General features: G+C 36.3%; 1 protein-coding gene across 4 annotated transcripts in view; it reads right to left on the minus strand.

Annotated features, from left to right (window-relative positions):
• The window catches only part of LRP1B (LDL receptor related protein 1B), a 1824397-nt gene that overhangs the window by 562873 nt on the left and 1244033 nt on the right, over positions 1 to 17491 (minus strand). For all 4 annotated transcript variants that reach the window (XM_070241833.1, XM_023622537.2, XM_023622536.2 and 1 more), the window contains 2 exons: positions 7107 to 7281; positions 6001 to 6095 (listed from right to left, as the gene is read on the minus strand). In XM_070241833.1, the coding sequence (XP_070097934.1) occupies positions 6001 to 6095; positions 7107 to 7281 (270 nt within the window). The remainder of the gene's footprint in view (positions 1 to 6000; positions 6096 to 7106; positions 7282 to 17491) is intronic.

Raw genomic sequence — 17491 nt, forward strand, 5'->3', positions numbered from 1 at the left:
GAGTCAGCTGGTGAAGAATACAGTAGTGTACAAATTTCTTTACACAGGATTTTTAATGCATTTTAAATGAGCAAAACCCCCCAAAAGGATCCATGAAATAAAGGCTGAATTTTACAGATGAGAATCAAAACCAAAGACACAGTTTATTGTCTACATTAACATGACTTTACTATTCTACCGTCCTCAGTGTCATAACTTAACTATTCTAAGGAACCCTTGTTTAGGAAGATGAGTTGTAGATAACATTATTGTCCATTTCAGGAACTTCCTGAATAAGCCATCAACTCTTCAGCAAAAGAAAGCACCAAATGACAGTTTACGCCTCAAGACGCTTTGAACTACCTTCCCTCAAAATCTTCTTTCTGTACCCACCAATCTAAAATTATTATATAGTGATCCTTACTCAATCCTAACCAAGACTCCTATTGAAACACTTGCCTTAAAATGGACTTAAAAATCTCAGTTAGTATTTCAACTTTGCCCTGCCTCCTCTAAGACACTACTAAGACACTGACGAATTAATGCTGTCTTAGTGTGGTAAGCAAGAAACTCAGCTTTGTCTAAACAGCAGGCCATTTCGGCAATACTTTGAGGAGCCAGCATTTAACACAGAGGAGAAAAGAAAATAATAAACATTGATGTGTTGAGTACCCAGAATTGAACATTATCAACATTTTATTGTATTTAATTTGAATCTTTTTATGAAATATGAGACTAATTTTACTAATACAGTAAAATCCCTTTTGATAAAGATGAAATTTTCTTTTTGAATGTCATTACTGGTCCCTCCCAGAGATAACTGCTATTATACAATTAGTGTGCATATTTTCAGTTTACTTTTTTCCTTAGTTTTATATATATGTGCATCTAGGAGAAATATGTATTAATTTTGGGTGTTCCATTTTGAAATTATGTAAATGGTATCATACCATGTCATTCTGCTAATTACTTTTCTCACTCAATGCTTTTGAGATCTATTTATGTCTTTATCTTTGCATATAAACATAAACATATCTGTACGTATATCCAGTATTTCAGCACGTAAGTATGTTGCATTTACTTTCTCATTCCTCTTTTGATGAAGATCTATGCTCTTTCCAAATTCTTTTAGTATTATAAACAGTGATTCACTGAACATCCTTGTATTTGTTTCTATCAGCATATATATAGATAGATAGATATAAAGAATTCCCTAAGGTATATAAGTAAGTGTGGAGTTGCTGGAACATGAGATATTGCAATGAGCCTTTAATTCTAAAAGTAACCCCAAAAAGTAGATACAATTGATGAGGATTATTTTAGGCTGGTTATGATGTGGATTAAGGCTGCCCCAGCTAAAGAAGCCCAAGGTGACCTGGCCTACATGCCAAACTATACGACCCGGTGGACTTTTTTTTATGGTATGAATTAGGACCGCCCCAGGGAGCGAAGCCCAGGGCATCCTCACCTACATGCCGATCTATATGGCCAGATTTGTATCTAAAGTTATATGACCGCACAATAACTAGACCCCATCTGCACTGAAATCATTTAATGACGTTTTACATCATCTTTTCTTTTCTCCAGTAAAAATAAGTCACGTACCCATGCCTTATAAAATTAGCCCTAACCCTCAACTCGGGGCAGCAGCAGGAGCTCTGCCTGCCCATGGGTCCTGTCCCCATGCCAGTGGGGGCAGCGGCAGGAGCTCTGACTGCCCGTGGGTCTTGTCCCCACACACCAGCTCTGCCTGCCCATGGGTCCTGTCCCCATGCCAGCGGGGGCAGCAGCAGCGGCAGCAGCAGGAGCTCTGACTGCCCGTGGGTCCTGTCCCCATGCTATTCCACACTATTCTCTAAATAAAAGAGCACTACTGCCAGATCTTGAGAGTCTAAGAAATCTTTCTTTCGACTCCTCGGCTCACCGACCCCGCATCATTTCCATTTAAAACTGCAGATGAGAAGGGGGCTAGTTACCTTTTATAAAAGCAACTCTCAAGAGTGGAGTTTGCTTGCCCTTTGTTGGGAAACATTTACATTTGTAAGGGAAATCTCCATCTGTAAAGATGTTTCCCTCTTTGCACCAGGAGGAAGCGGGATGACCTTGTCGCTGGAAACTCTTAATGGGGAAGGCAAGAATTTAAGTCGTTTTCTGTCTGGCAACCTCATGTAACTGACTCCCCCCCAACATTCTCCTTTGTCTTTAGCTGAAGATAATATTTAAGCGGTGACTTCTGCCATTTACTCAATCCGGTTTGATTCTTAACTCAAAGTTATAGGACCACCCAATAACCAGACCCTATAGGCACTGATACCATTTTAACAACTCTTTTTACATATTCTTTCCTTTGTCTTGTAAAGAGATAACTCACATACCTATGCCTTAAATTTAGCCTTACTCTCCACCCACGTTTGCAGCAGCAGCAGCAGCGGGGGCAGGCAGCACCTCCCCCTGCCCGTGGGTCCTGTCCCCACGTAGCAGCTCTGACTGCCCATGGGTCCTGTCCCCATGCCAGTAGCAGCAGCAGCAGTGGTGGCAGCAGCAGCTCCTCCTGCCCGTGGGTCCTGTCGCCATGCAGCAGCAGCTCTGACTGCCCATGGCTACTGTCCTCATGTTATTCCACACTATTCTCTAAATAAAAGACCACTACTGCCAGATCTTGAGAGTCCAAGAAATCTTTCTTCCGACTCCTCGGCTCACCGACCCCGCATCACAATTATCTCTATCTTACTGGTAATGAAACTGAGTCTTAGAAAGGGTAAGAGATGAGTTTAAAGTCACAGAGTTAATAAGTATCAAAGAAGAGATTCAAATCCAAATTTGTTTGGCTTTTAAACCAACTTTTTTCCCAACCACGTTGTCCCCTAAACACAGCAAAAGGAATGTTTTATGTGAACGTGAAAGTTCCTATAAGCTGTCCCTAGCTTCCAGGTTCCTGAAGTTCATTCTTCTTCTTGTATTTTACACTTTGAACAATTTAATTTACTTAATTTGGAGTGGCAGTTAAGGATAGTGAATGTTATCAAAGTAGATGTTAGTGACCTTCCAACATAGAAACATTGCCCACTGTATGGAAGTGGGCAAGAATAGAGGCAGGGGAAGACTTTATCTGCTCATTTTCTTCCTCTGTGCATCTAAAATAAAGATATCTGTGACAGAAGTGTGATAGAATACAGCAGGTTAGAGATTTGCCACAGAGCGTTCAGATTTTGGAAACATAAAAAAGTAAAATAATTTGTTACATTTATATATAAATAACACAGTCTCTCATTCAGCATTACAGAGACCATCAATCCTAGCTAGCACCTGGTTAACATGACTAGTTAGCTAAAGTAGAAATTTACCAGTAGGGACTTGTAAGTAACAACTATTTGTAAACTACATCAAGAACTCCAAGAGGAAGATGACAGCACAGTTGACTTTTAGCCCTGGGGGCTATGCTGGGAAGATCTGAGAATAGAACCCAGGTACTTGAAACTTGTTTGTCTCTTAGCATTAACAAGGCAATACAGAATTAAATCCTTATGTCTGCATACAAATTTGCCATCTCAGAAGCCCACGTGGTTACAATGTATTTCTTTGTTAGATTTCTGTGGATTTAATTCTACGTTGATTCTTCACCGAACTCATTTATACTTAATACTGCAGATGATCAAATCATTCGAATTCCAGTCTATTGGACCCAATATACCTTCTACTACTACTCCGGACAGGTTCTATTTTTGTAGGCCAGATGTTTTCCTCATAAGTTTTCCTCGTTCAATCCTCATGAGAACTTAATAAAATAGACATTTTGTCTGGATTTTACAGATGAGGAAAACAGCACCATCAAGCTAACAGTAACTTGCTCAAGGTCACTGAGTGAAATTTACTTAATGGAATCTAAAGTGATTTAAGCTCCTGTGCTCTTCAAAGAAAAGGACAGTGTCACATTTTTACCAACAGGCTTAATACAAAATCTGATAATCAATAAAAATCTTTTTTTTGAATAAATGAATGTTTGACTCACATGCCATACTCATTAACTCTGATTTAAAGTATAGTTTGTAATGAGGTTCTGAGTTATTTCTGGTAAAATAATATATCTTGCACAAATTAAAATTTAAAAATGTTATTCTGAACTTGTTTAAAAGTCATTTTCAAATATAACAATAACTGACACGTAGCAGACATCTAATATTTGTTATTGAATGTTGAATCATCATCCATATTCACTTAAAAATTTGGTGCACCATACCTGAGGAGTCAACTGCCAAGTATAAATAGTGACACTAATTCCTTTCTTAAAACTTTCTTTATATAAGCTGTTAGGTTTTTTTCTTAATTTATTTTGAGTAGGGAAATAGATATTTACTATTAAAGAAGATAAGGTTTTCCCCACTATAGAAACAAGCATATAAATCAACATTTTTGTATAACCTATGGCTACCACATTACAATGTAGGGACTTCATTTGCTCACACTATTTCCATCATACTCACTTTTCCATACTAAATATTCTGAACAACTCCAGATAAGGGCCAACTGAATTGCTTTAGTCTAAATTAAGTCCTTTGTATGAGTCCTAATCTTGTTGAGTCCCTGGTTTCTTTTGTTCTATCATCTTCCACACAGAAGTATTAGCATTTCAATTTGCCTTTAATTTCTAGCACTACCTTGAATTTCAATTGTATATCAAATCTTAGAACAAACAGTCCAAAGAAAAGGGCTGCTAATAGTATCATTTTATATCAGAGGTTTATTCTGTGGACTGCATGAAAAGAAATATTTATTGCAAATATTGGTGATACTAGGCTTTTATTGAACCATCACTATTAAAAATGAGCTACTTCAGTTAAGAATACTTCTACATTTTTAAGGCTAAGAAAAAAAGGCTAAAAAGCTTCATGGTGTATTTACGTCTAGATTTAAAACAATACTATATTCAATTCAAGGCAAAATTATAACTTGCTTTTGTATATTTCATCATTTGCACATTTAATGTAATATCATAACCCAGGTTCATTATTGTATTTTTTTTAAAGGTACTTTGAGATGACAAATAGGCAATATGGTAATTCTTGCCTCTCAAAGAAATATAAAAAATATTTGGAAACATTGATTATGGTTTGAAAAGAATATTATAATGTATAGATATTTATATGTAAATATGTAATATATTATCTTCTAAAAGAATCTTTGTACTTAAGATTTTCAAAGATGTTTTATGAGAATGAGTCAAAGCTCTCTTTCAGCACCATGTTGTTTCATCTGATAACTTACAATGGTTGGCAAAGTAGAATAACTAAATAAATACACTACAGAGTGAAAGAAAACTGCTGAAAAATAAATACTAAGTAATTAAATTCAAATCAATGTAACTATTAATAATGACACAACAATGGTGACGAGGGAAGTCTTTAGTACATTATATTGCAACTGTAGCAATGTATCAGATTTTCACCAGTGAAAATAAGATATTTATTAATTACATTAAGTTCTAAGCAACTTTAATGCTTAAGACACTGTAAAACTTCTCTTATTAAAAGAAGTTATCTGGGCTGGCCCAGTGGCACAGTGGTTAAGTTTGTGTGCTATGCTTCAGTGGCCCAGGGTTCACAGGTTTGGATCCCAGGAGCAGACCTACATGTCGCTCATGAAGCCATGCTGTGGTGGCGTCCCACATACAAAATAGAGGAAGATTGGCACAGATGCTAGCCCAGCAACAATCTTCCTCAATCAAAAAGAGAAAAATTGGCAACAGATGCTAGCTCAGGGCCAATCTTGCTAACCAAACAACAACAACAGCAACAAAAAATGTATCCTTATCTTCTTATCCACAAAAAAGATTGTTTCCTCCTTACCCCAAACATAGACTCAATGGATTCAATAGGATTGATAAATGCCAGATTTAATTTATATTACTAATCTGTAATATTTTCTTTAAGGCTCTAGATAAAAAATACATTGTACAAGTACATGTTGGTCATATTAAAAACTACAGTGATTAACCATTAAAAAAAAACAAACAGAAAAGCTTACCAACTGGTTCCTTTTGATTCTGAAAGAGAATCTTGCTATTACTGCCATCCATGTTTGCCATATTAATCGTGTTTCCATCTGTCCAGTAGAGTTTCCTTAATTCAAAAGAGATATTGATTAAAAATATTAGATGCAGACCTACTTGCTGACTAGAAACACACACTTAAGAACAAAGTTGACATCAAAGTAAATTCTTGATTCTGGATTAATTCTTTCCAGGAAGGCCCCAAAGTGTTGAACCACTTGTTGACAGTACCCTACATATTTGCCTGGGAAGAAAGTACCACTCTCAATTTTTCCTGTCATTGAAAGATAATTATCTCACTTCTTTATATCTCCTACATTCACAATTGAATATTTAACTCTGACTACAGTAAACTATTTCCATTTAAAGTAATTCATCAAGATTGAATCCTCTAGGCTTGGAGAAAGCAGACACCATAGAAGGGAATAAAGTCACTTCAATCACCCCCGTTGAAAGCACTGGGGAGAAAGAACTTTTTCAGCCTTACACCAGCTCTCTCCCTGATGACTAGCCAGAAGATGAGAAAAACTAATCTATTTAGCAGGGACCATAAGATCAACATACAATAAATATGTTAACAACTTGTGTTCAAAATGAAATCAATGACTTTTCCCTGCATCTTCTTTTAATTCTGAACTGTCACTCTTTAGAAAATATAAATTAATGAGATCTTACAATAACAGGTAAAAATCTGATTTTATGCAGATAACAGAAATCTCTAACCAGCGATCTCTTTTACAATTTTCATTTCTACATTTGCTTTTGTGTGTGTGTGAGGAAGATTCGCCCTGAACTAACATCTGTGCCAATCTTCCCCTATCTTGTATGTGGGATGCCTCCACAGCATTGCTGGTGCATCGAGTAGGTCCGCACTGGGAATCTGAACCCATAAACCCCAGGCCGCTGAAGTGCAGTGTGGAATTTTAACCACTCGACCATGGAGTTGGCCCCATATATTTGCTTTTTTAACTGTATAGTTGATACATGTGTCCTCTGAATTAAACAAAGTTTTTATATAAAATCAGAGCAAAGGTGTGTGAAATTTTTGAGAAACTTAAAAAAAAAAATAATCATACTTTACCCCCTGACTGGGTGAGCTGCAAGACACTGTGGCTTATCGATTCCATGGATAATTGAGGTTTTCAAAGAACCATCTAGTCGTGCCACATTAATTTGTGTTTCATCAAACTCCGAGCTAATCCAGTATAAATTACGTGAGACCCAATCCACAGCTAGCCCTCTGATACTCTGAATATCTGTAAAATAGGAAAGGGAAAATTAAAAGTAAATGCAGTTTCTTATTCTTTTGGCTTTCCAAGTAAGTTATTTTCTGTCTCAGGGAAAATTTAATTTACACTTTAATTTGTTAGCTAAAACTGTACAAGATTGTAATCTCATTCCCTTATCAACTCTTCTTAAGGCACAAATAATCATTAATGTCTTACTGCTGGGCCATTTGAAAACCTGAAGCAACAATTAGCATTGAAATTACACTAGCAGTCAATGATTCACTAGTAAACACTTTGAAGCAGACACAGGCAGCCGTCCTACAGGTCAAGGTGACCAAAATTCAAATGAGAGCAATAGCTTCTCCAGTTGGTAGCACATCTTTCTAGTTGGAAAAAAGTACTTGAGGACCATCAACAAATGGGCTATTTTATGTTTTAAGTGCCAATTTGTTACCAAGAGGAAATAAAACAATTCAACTTTCCTAAAAGAATCACCAGAGTTGAACATCTTTCAAAATAGATAATTAACAGAAATTGACTGAGATACGAACAAAGAAACTAAAATCCTTTTAACATTCCTCCAGTGTGGAGACTACAGAAATTACTGAAATCTAATTGTTTTGATTCATTACAGCCAATATGAATATTTGACTTGCTAGTCCTTAATTATTCAATTAGGCATCTTTTAAAAAAATGATAGAATTTAGGCTTAAACACAATTGCACATTTTAATTAAAGAAACAAATTAAAATAAAATAAAGTGTTACAAATGATGGATACTAGAAAATCTTTTAACATATTAACATATAAAGTAGGCCAGTTTAGTCGCTAATCTGTGGCATTTGACAACTCTAAATTGGTTTTGCCTTTATTTTACAGTTTTAATTTTTTCTAGCATGCTGTACCTCCAGAGTTCTCTAGACCAGTGATACTCAAACTTACAATACACCTGGAGACGGTTAAAATGAAGATTCCTATTCAAAGATCTGAGGGCGGGGCTAACTAGCTCCCAGGTGCTGCAGCCGCTGCTCCAGGGCAGTCATTTCGTCCAAATGCCTCCAGAACCCCAGAGCAGCTGCCACGTAGCTCGTCAAATTGCTGCATCTTCCCTTGTTATCATTTTCAAAAGATGCCACAAAGCTAGATTTTCACCTACTAGTGGAAACTCTACATTTGTAAAATTTGCCAACTAGTTCAAAATTCAAAAGAGCAAAGTAAGATAAGGAGGCCTGCCACTACCGGGTGGGATGAAACGTGCAGTGTTGGCGTAGCAGGCTCCAGCACACGTTTGAGTCCTCGAATTGCCCCAGAGCCTACTTTTCTGCTCAAAAATCCGTTGATTATTTCCAAATTACTTTTAATCACGGTGCCCTTACAACATAGTCCCCATGTTTCAATTTTACCTCTAATCAACAACCTCTCACTCTGCAAATTACCTTTCATCATTCATTTTCTAAGTTGGTGAATTTCGAATGTGAACTTCCTTCATTTCTCAACCCAAAACTTGAAATTTCTTATTCTTAGTTATCGTCATCCAGTTCCCTCTTTTCTCGAGAAAAAAAAGTAATATAACACCTCTGTAAAGCTAAACCTGCCATGTCTGATACTGATTTATTTGACTCACCCAAGATATCTGTTCCTCCTCCTCCTTCACCCTCTGGACTTAATTGGTTGCTGAGAGACAATATTTCTATAATGAGAAGATTTGGCTTCATGTTCTAGGTTAGGTACCTATTTTTTGTCTTTAATCAAATCACTTAAATTCTGGCCTCTTTTCTTATCAGAGAAAATGAGGCTAATTATTGATAATATGTATGATTGCTATGAATATTACATTAGATCATGTGTGCTTGTGCAGCTTAATTCAGGGTTGAGGGGTTCTCTGCCAATCCAAGGACTTAATAACTTTCTGCGTTTTTACCCTGAATTGCTTGGTACTGGCAATAATAATAAAATAAGTTTTTATTTCCTCAAAAATACATATTTTTAAAAATTTGTTTTGGCTGTCTCTGCTGCTCTAATTTCTTTTAGTTATTGCTGATTGATGCCTGCTCATCTGGCTTAGAGGATGCATTATACTCGTAAATTGGAAAGCATAGCCAAATATAGGCTATGAACCCCTATTTAGTTCTTGTCCAGTCTATGGTTCATGCTGCCTCAAATCTATTTCTTTCTTTAATATTGCAATAGCATCCAGTCTTTTTCCTCTCCCAAGCAATTGATTTACTTGTTGCCAGTTATTTTTCTGACTAAAGAGCTCCAGATCGTGACCTTTGTTTGCCCCAAGGTATTCAATAGCCTCCAACCACTCAGAAAGTGATACCTAAATTCCTTAGCCTGGCTTTCTATATAATCTGATATAACTACCTTCCCAACCTTATTTCTCACTATTTTTAACGAATTACCTTCAATCATATTGATGTGTTTTCAGACTTCTAGACTTGTCCTGACCTTTCCAACCTAAAGGAAGTTATCTGGACCTCATATCCTATCACATCTTCACTTACCTAAATCTCATGCAAAATAGGCCAGCTGATAGGCAATGTCACCCTTCAACCACAAAAACCTAACCAATTCTCCTATATATCCCAGCCAGAAGCTTTTTCTCCATCTACCTAACTCAATAGGACTGTATCTGATTAATCCCTTTCTACCCCATGTGTTGATTATTTGCTGACATATTACTTCTCTCACATATACTTCTTGAGGGCAGGCTTCCAGCTAATTGATCTTTACAGCTCCCCTCTCCAAACGTATACAGCATTGCCTTCAATATAAATATTTTTAATGAATTGAATACATTCATGATGTGAATGATCTATAATTTTAAGGATATGTGAGCTGAGCTAGAAATATCAGATATAAGGTCCTCAAGTTTATTGTCAGGAGTACATATCTAAACACATACTCAGGCAATCTGAATTCTCTTTCTCTATCCTTATCTTTTTTCTGTCCCCTTGACTGGAGTTTCTAATTGTCAGCTTTATGTCTAAAATGAAACTCATGTCTTTTTTGACCATCACTAATGCCCATGTCTGATTGTTTTAGAGTCCCTGGTAAATTCGCCATAAGCAGGGTTGGGGAGGGGGGGTGTAAATGCTGCCATATGTTTAATGATATTTTTCTTTCCTTGATAAAATATTGAAATAATAAATTCTGACTCTTAACTCTTGTTTTCAAGGAAGTCAGACCAAGACCTCCGAGTAAGTTTCTCAGAAAGTTCAATTTTCTATTTCTAGGGACTCATTTCTTGAACTAAGGCAGATTAGATATTCTGAAAAGACTTTCATTGCCACAAAATTCCCTGATGAGTGATAAATTGTAACTTTTAAATGCATTGTTGAGATCACAAGACAGACAGGAAAATCTCCAAGGGCTAACACACTAGTATGTTAGCTAAAGCCATAAAGGAAGGCAAATGAGCATACAGAGACTGGTGCAGCCACAGGGACAAAAACTTGTAATGAGAATCTAGAGATTCATGGATTATTAGTTAGCGCCAGAGGGTTCAGTCCTTAACCTTATGAAGAGTAGGAGAGCTAAATAAGAACAATCTCAGGTACACCGGAAGAGTCTACAGCCCCAGTGGTACGTGAGTGGGAAAAAAATCTGGCTAATGCTTAAAAAGAAGAATAATTAACAAAAACAAAACTTATTTTTCTCTGTCCTTTCTCTGGGTACACACAGAGAAAATTTCTAAGCATAGGCCTACACTCTTGGGCAAAAGATTACTAGTTTATGAACAAGGTATCCACTGGTTGGGTAGGGGAGAAATCAAATTAAAGTGATTTCTGGCTTATAGTCATTCCTTCTCCCTCCAGCAGAAGCAAATATACATCCTTTATGGCAGAAAAAAATTCCTCAGCATAGGCCCTCAGAATTTCTATAGATTGAGTTCATTCTCATAATACATGGGAACAAAAATTAAAACACACACAAAGAAATGAAACATAAGAGCAAGAGTAAAAAGAAAAATGAACAACAGATTTGAACCTCCAAAGCCCATATGTTTTAAAATTATTATGCGTAAGATAAAAAGAAAATGAGGGCATATTTTATTTATTTATTTTTATTTTGAGGATGTTTAGCCCTGAGCTAACATCCGCTACCAATCCTTTTCTTTTTTCTGAGGAAGATTGGCCCTGAGCTAACATCTGTTTCCATCTTCCTCTATTTTATATGTGGGATGCCTGCTACAGCATGGCTTGATAAATGGTGCATAGGTTTGCGTCTGGGATCAGAACCAGTGAACCCCGGGCTGCTGAAGCAGAGTGGGCAGACTTAACCGCTACGCCACTGGGCTGGCCCTGAGTGGAATGTTTTAAAGGAAAAAAAATAAGCTTTGAAATAATAAGCAAGGTGCAATGATTTACTTAAAAAGACTCCTCTTGGAAGATATAAACAAAAGCCAAAAATAACTTTTGAATATTAAAAAAATAATTCATTAGATGGACTAACCTGCAGCTTAGACACAGTTCAACTAATGAACTGCAAGACAAACTGAAGGAAGTTAGCCAGGGCCATCAAAGAGAAACAAAAAGATTAAGTGAGTTGGAGATTAGAATGAATAGTTTAGAACTGTTCAGAGTTTCCAAAGGAGGGAATAGACAGACTAGGTTGGAGAAAATGGTCAGAGAGAATATTTGAGGGTTCTTTGCTCCCCAGGCTGATGAAAGACATGACTTCATAGGAGGCACAACAGCTTCTAGGTGGCTAAATAAAAAATATTGTCATGAAAACAAAAAAAAAGATGTTAAAAGCAGGTAGAGAGAAAAGATGCAACACCAACAATTTGATGACAATTAGACAAACATGGAGATTCTCAACAGCAATAAGAGATGCCAAAAGATAGCGGAGTAATATCTGGGAAGGATTGAGAGAAAATAACTTTGAACTTATAATTTATTCTCCACAAAATTATCTTTCAAACTATACCTCAACAACAAAAAGACAAACAATTTGATTAAAAAATGGGCAAAGGATTTGAATAGACATTTCTGCAAAGCAGATATAGAAATAGCCAATAAGAACATGAAAGGATGCTCAACATCACTAATAATTAGGGAAATGTAAATCAAAACCACAATTAGATGCCACCTCACGTCCATTAGGGTGGCTACTATAAAAAACAAAAGAGAAAAACAGAAAATAAGTGTTGACAAAGATGTGGAGAAATCAGAACCTTTGTGCACTGTTGGTGGAAATGTAAAATGGTGTAGCCTTTGTGGGAAACAGTACAGCACTTCCTCAAAAAGTTAAAAATAGAATTATCATATGATCCAGCCATCCCGCTTTTGAATATAAACCCAAAAGAATTGAAAGCAGGGTCTCGAAAAGATATTTGTACACCTATGTTCACAACAGCCTTATTCACAATAACCAAAAGGTGGAAACAACTCACATGTCCATCGATGGATGAATGTATAAACAAACTGTGATACATACATACAATAGAATGTTATTCAGCCCTAAAAAGAAAGGAGATTCTGACACATGCTACAATATAGATGAACTTTGAAAACATCATGCCAAGTGAAATAAGCATTCATAAAAAAAGACAAATATTTGATTCCACTTAACTACTTCCATTAACTACTCTAGGTACCTAGAGTAGTTGAACTCATAGCCACAGAAGCTAGAATGTTGGTTGCCAGGATCTGGGGGGAGGGGAGAATGGGGAGTTATTGTTTAGTGGATATAGAGTTTCAGTTTTGCAAGATGAGTAGAGTTCTGGAGAAACTAAAGGAACTAAACTAAAGGAACATTAAAGCTTATAACTCAGGGAGAAGAAAAATGGTTCCAGAAAATAGGCCTTAGATGAAAGGAGGATTGGCAGTAAGCACACAAATTAGTTAACATGTAGATAAATCTAAGTGAAAAAGGACTGGTTGTCAATTCTCTGCTTGTGAGGTCTCTTTTATTTTATTTTTTCCTATGAAGTGAACCTGCTGACACCAGCATCTCGAGGGTAGGCACAAAGGCTCTTGCCTGCAATCAGGCATGCCCTCAAAGGAGGAGGGGATCCCAACTCATAACTTTCTGAGGGCAGATATAGTTACATGTGACCAAAACTGATTTGAGGTGGGTTTCAAGGCAATTATTTATCTGTTCTCAAGAGCAAAGTTTAAAAAAGCAAATTGGGAGCCAGCCCTGATGGCCTAGTGGTTAAAGTTCAGCATGCTCTGCTTTGGTGGTTTGGGTTCCCGGGCACCGAACCACACCACTCCTCTGTCAGTAGCTGTGCTGTGGTGGTGGCTCACATAGAAGAACTAGAAGGACTCACAACTAAAATATACAACTATGTACTGGGGCTTTGGGGAGAAAAAAAAAAATAGAGAAAGGAAGACTGGCAACAGATGTTAGCTCAGAGAAAATCTTTCCCAGCAAAAAAAAAAGCAAATTGATAACATTTTTGAAAAGCTTTCCCAAGAGAACTTTGTAAATATTAAATATTCCATTATTCCATTTGTTGCAATTATGAGAAACTGTAAACATACAAACATGTATATGTTACTAAAAGACAGAGTATACAAATTAATGAAACATACATAAATCCATGATCAAGCTTAAGAAATAGAACATTTCAAATACTTGAGGAGCCTTCTATGCTCACCCTCACCTCTACGCCTCTGCAACTTTGAACAATTTAGTGTTTATCACTGTTTTGATTTTGTCAGTTTTAACAGATACGTATGTATCCCAAATCAATACTTTTTTTTCTAGAGGATAAAGGGGCAGAATTATAACTTTTTGACTAATCTTCTTATCTCTTAATGTCCTAAATGTATGATTACTCCTATCTTAGAGAAACAATGCACTGCTGACTTCGGAAACTGTCTGAAGCAAGCCTTCTTCTTCTATTTTCATCTGGATCGATGTCTCCAACATCCTTCCAATTATCTGGTCAACTTCACCTCTCTCTCAGTCATCAGGTTCAATTACTTCCACACCTACCATGCCCGTGGTATCTGTCACTTTCTTATACATCTCATTGTTCTAGTCTAATTTCTGTGTCAGATTTAGAACATTTCTATAACTTTTTAATTGTATCCTTGTCTATAATTTCTCACTTCTCCAATTTATCTTTCAGATTTCCATCTTATTTATCTTCAAAAGAATTTGAGTCCTCTATACCCATCTGTAAAAGTCTTCAGTGGCTTCCCATTGCCCTGAGGAAAAAAAATACAAAACAACTCCTCACCCTGGCATAAGACCCTCTGATCTGCTGTCACATTAACCTTCTAGTTTACTCTTCTACAAGTCCAGCCAGCCCTCACTACTTGCTTCTCTTTACATATCAAGTGACCAGACCTTTGTGCCCACTGATAACTCAACCTGGATTGATCTTGCTAGCATTTCTCTCCAAGGCCTAGTTTGACTACTACCTCCCAAGTGAGCACTTTGCTAATCCCATGTAAGAACTCAACACTCCTTGTGCTAATTTTCTCAGAAGTGGCTTACACTCTCATTAAACTCCTTATTTCATTTAGCCTTATATTTTGATTAGTTTTTTTACATCTCACTCTTTCACCAGAGGTGAAGCTCCTTGAGGTTATGCACAGTTGGTTTAAATAACAGCCATCCTGCACCCACCAAATGTCTCAGATACAGAATCTAGAATATGGTGGGAAAAAAAAAAGGCCTATGGAATAATATAAAATAGAATTTCTAACCTTCTAACAAAAGATAGGAGAAGAAACATAGGAAGTATGACTCATTTAGGACCCATTGCTATAGATACATAGTTCTCAGAGGAATGGCATTTAAGGGTGTGGTTTTTTCCTTTCTTTCTTTTCTTTTCTCTTTTTTAAATCACAGATGTTGACATTCTTACACCAAAAGGCTTCCTGGGTGAAAATGAAAATTGAAAATCCTATTTAGAAATAGGCAAAACAACAGATGTTCCCTATCCAAACTTTCTACTTTAATTCAAGGCTTGTTTCCAAAATCTAGATCTCACTGTTATTACTGACCTGTTTATATTTCTCTCATTCTCTCTGGACCAATTTTCACAATAGTTTTTATTTTCTAAGCATTTTTATTACTGGGTAAAATTAAATATGGTGTCTTGCAAAATAGAGGGAATGAATGAATCTTTAGTACTCACTGGCAAAATAATTGTTGACAGAAGTGGATAATAATTTCAAGTACTAATGGAAATCTACTCGGAAATAAGTCCAATTAGATTCAAAATGTCATTGAGAATTAAATTTTATATAGCAGCAATGTGATCAAAAGATCTGCATTTAAAATGGTTTATATTTTTGTAGTTAAAAAAGCATATAATTATATGATAATTTCCTACTACATAAGAGAGTGCTCTTTACAGAAATAAACAGATATATTTCTCATTTATATTCATCTTCCTTTTATCCATTTTAGCTTCTGCTTAATTCAACCTAACAGTCCAGTTCATACAGATAGTAGACGGTAGTACTAAAAAAACACTTTGCTCAAGCAATTGTACTTGCCCAAAGTTGAGTCCTTAATTTTCCAAAGATGAACAATTTATACTTTGCCCTAGAATAATCAGATGATACATCAGGGGTCTTTTGTGATAAAAAATCAGATTCTATTGACAGTAGCCTGGAATCTAATAAAGCTGCCAACATATCTCTAAAAGCTTTTCCATATATTTTAGAATAAACAATAAAATCATTGGCAAGGAGATGGAAAACCCCCTATAGTTCACCTGGGTACTACCAGATGAACTCTGCAGAGTACGCTGAGTGTATGTTAAGTGAACACTGGAAAGGAACGTTCTGCACAAACCCTGTGGTTATAGTAAAACTTCCGCTCTCCACCTTGCTGAGGTTCCTTATTTGTAAAAGAAAGGGACACTTAGTGAAAAAGAGCATAGCTTTGGAGTCAAAAGGCCTGAATCCAAAATTGGATAAACAAAGCTGTAATAGCAAAGTTCTGTAATTTCCTAGCTGGGCAAATCTGAACAAATGCTTCCTTATCTTCAAAAGCAAAAAGTAACATTTACCACAAAGCACTGTATGAGGAATAAATGATGCATAAAATAAAATAAGCATAGATACAAACGTGAAAAGTCAACTATATTACTCCTGGCTTAGATTGGAAATCTTAAGATATATTAATGTCCCTTTTTTCCCTTACTATGTTTATTGCAAGCAGTACTTTAGAGCTTTGGGGGCAATCTTTTATCCAATAAGGTATAATTCTGGGCAGTATATGAGTACTTAGGAGGGGCAATTGAGCTTAAAAGGGGAACCCCCAGCCACTTGGGATGAAGTTCCAAGTCCTCTTATTGTACAGTAATGAGGATGACAGGAGCTATAAACGTATAGTCCTGAGTGTGAATTTGTTTCCTTCATTTCCTCACTTTGATTTTTAAGGCAGAGTTATAGCTTCGGTGAACTTAAAGTTTTCTCATCTGCAAAAGGGAAATAATTAATAATAGGTTTGCAAAGATTAAATGAGTTAATGGTACTTGTCACATTAATGACAGCTAATATTACTCATTATTTCAGAAAAATAAAACTGAGAGCATGAATAATTGAAAGATATTTGGACCAAGCAGTGACTCAAATACAAGAATTGATTACCATCAGAGAGTAGGGCTGCAGACCACTGGCAAGAACATTTGCCATGAATTGTTATCGTTGTTTATTTTTTCTGAAAATTAATTTACCTTTGGTTTTTGTGAAAGAGGCAAATATATGTACATATATATAAAATATATAAACATGAGTAAATATTTGTTAATTTATACAATGAATGTGCCTATAGTCATGTATTAGTATTTATCCTTATAATAAAGTGTAACTGCTACAAGTCACTTTAACCAATAGCTGATGTGGGTAGTACATGACTTAAGAGCAGTTTAGTGTTTCAGGATATGGAGAAAGTCAGGGCAGGCAGACTATTTGAAAGCTCGGCCCAAAGAGCCTCAGGATTTTCCGCAGAAAATGATCTGCTTGGAAGAAAACCATAAGAGCTGGTTGGGGTAATGGATAGATTTGGGGCCTGATCTTTGAAGCTGGTTTCTTGTTAGATTTACACTAAGGAAGGTAAGGAAGGAAAGAGTCTTTCAAGAAAAAGTCCAGTAGAGGGAGGACAGTGAAGAGAGAAAATAAATAGGCCAACAGTGTAAGAAGTAAGAGAAGGGTCAGAGAGTCATTCATAGAGAATCCAAAGATGAAACGATAAAATAAAGTACAATTACTGGTAGGATTTGAGATACTCTGATGAGTTCAGAAGCTGAACTGTC

This window comes from Equus caballus, chromosome 18 (assembly GCF_041296265.1).
Source record: "Equus caballus isolate H_3958 breed thoroughbred chromosome 18, TB-T2T, whole genome shotgun sequence".
Lineage (NCBI taxonomy): Eukaryota > Metazoa > Chordata > Mammalia > Perissodactyla > Equidae > Equus > Equus caballus.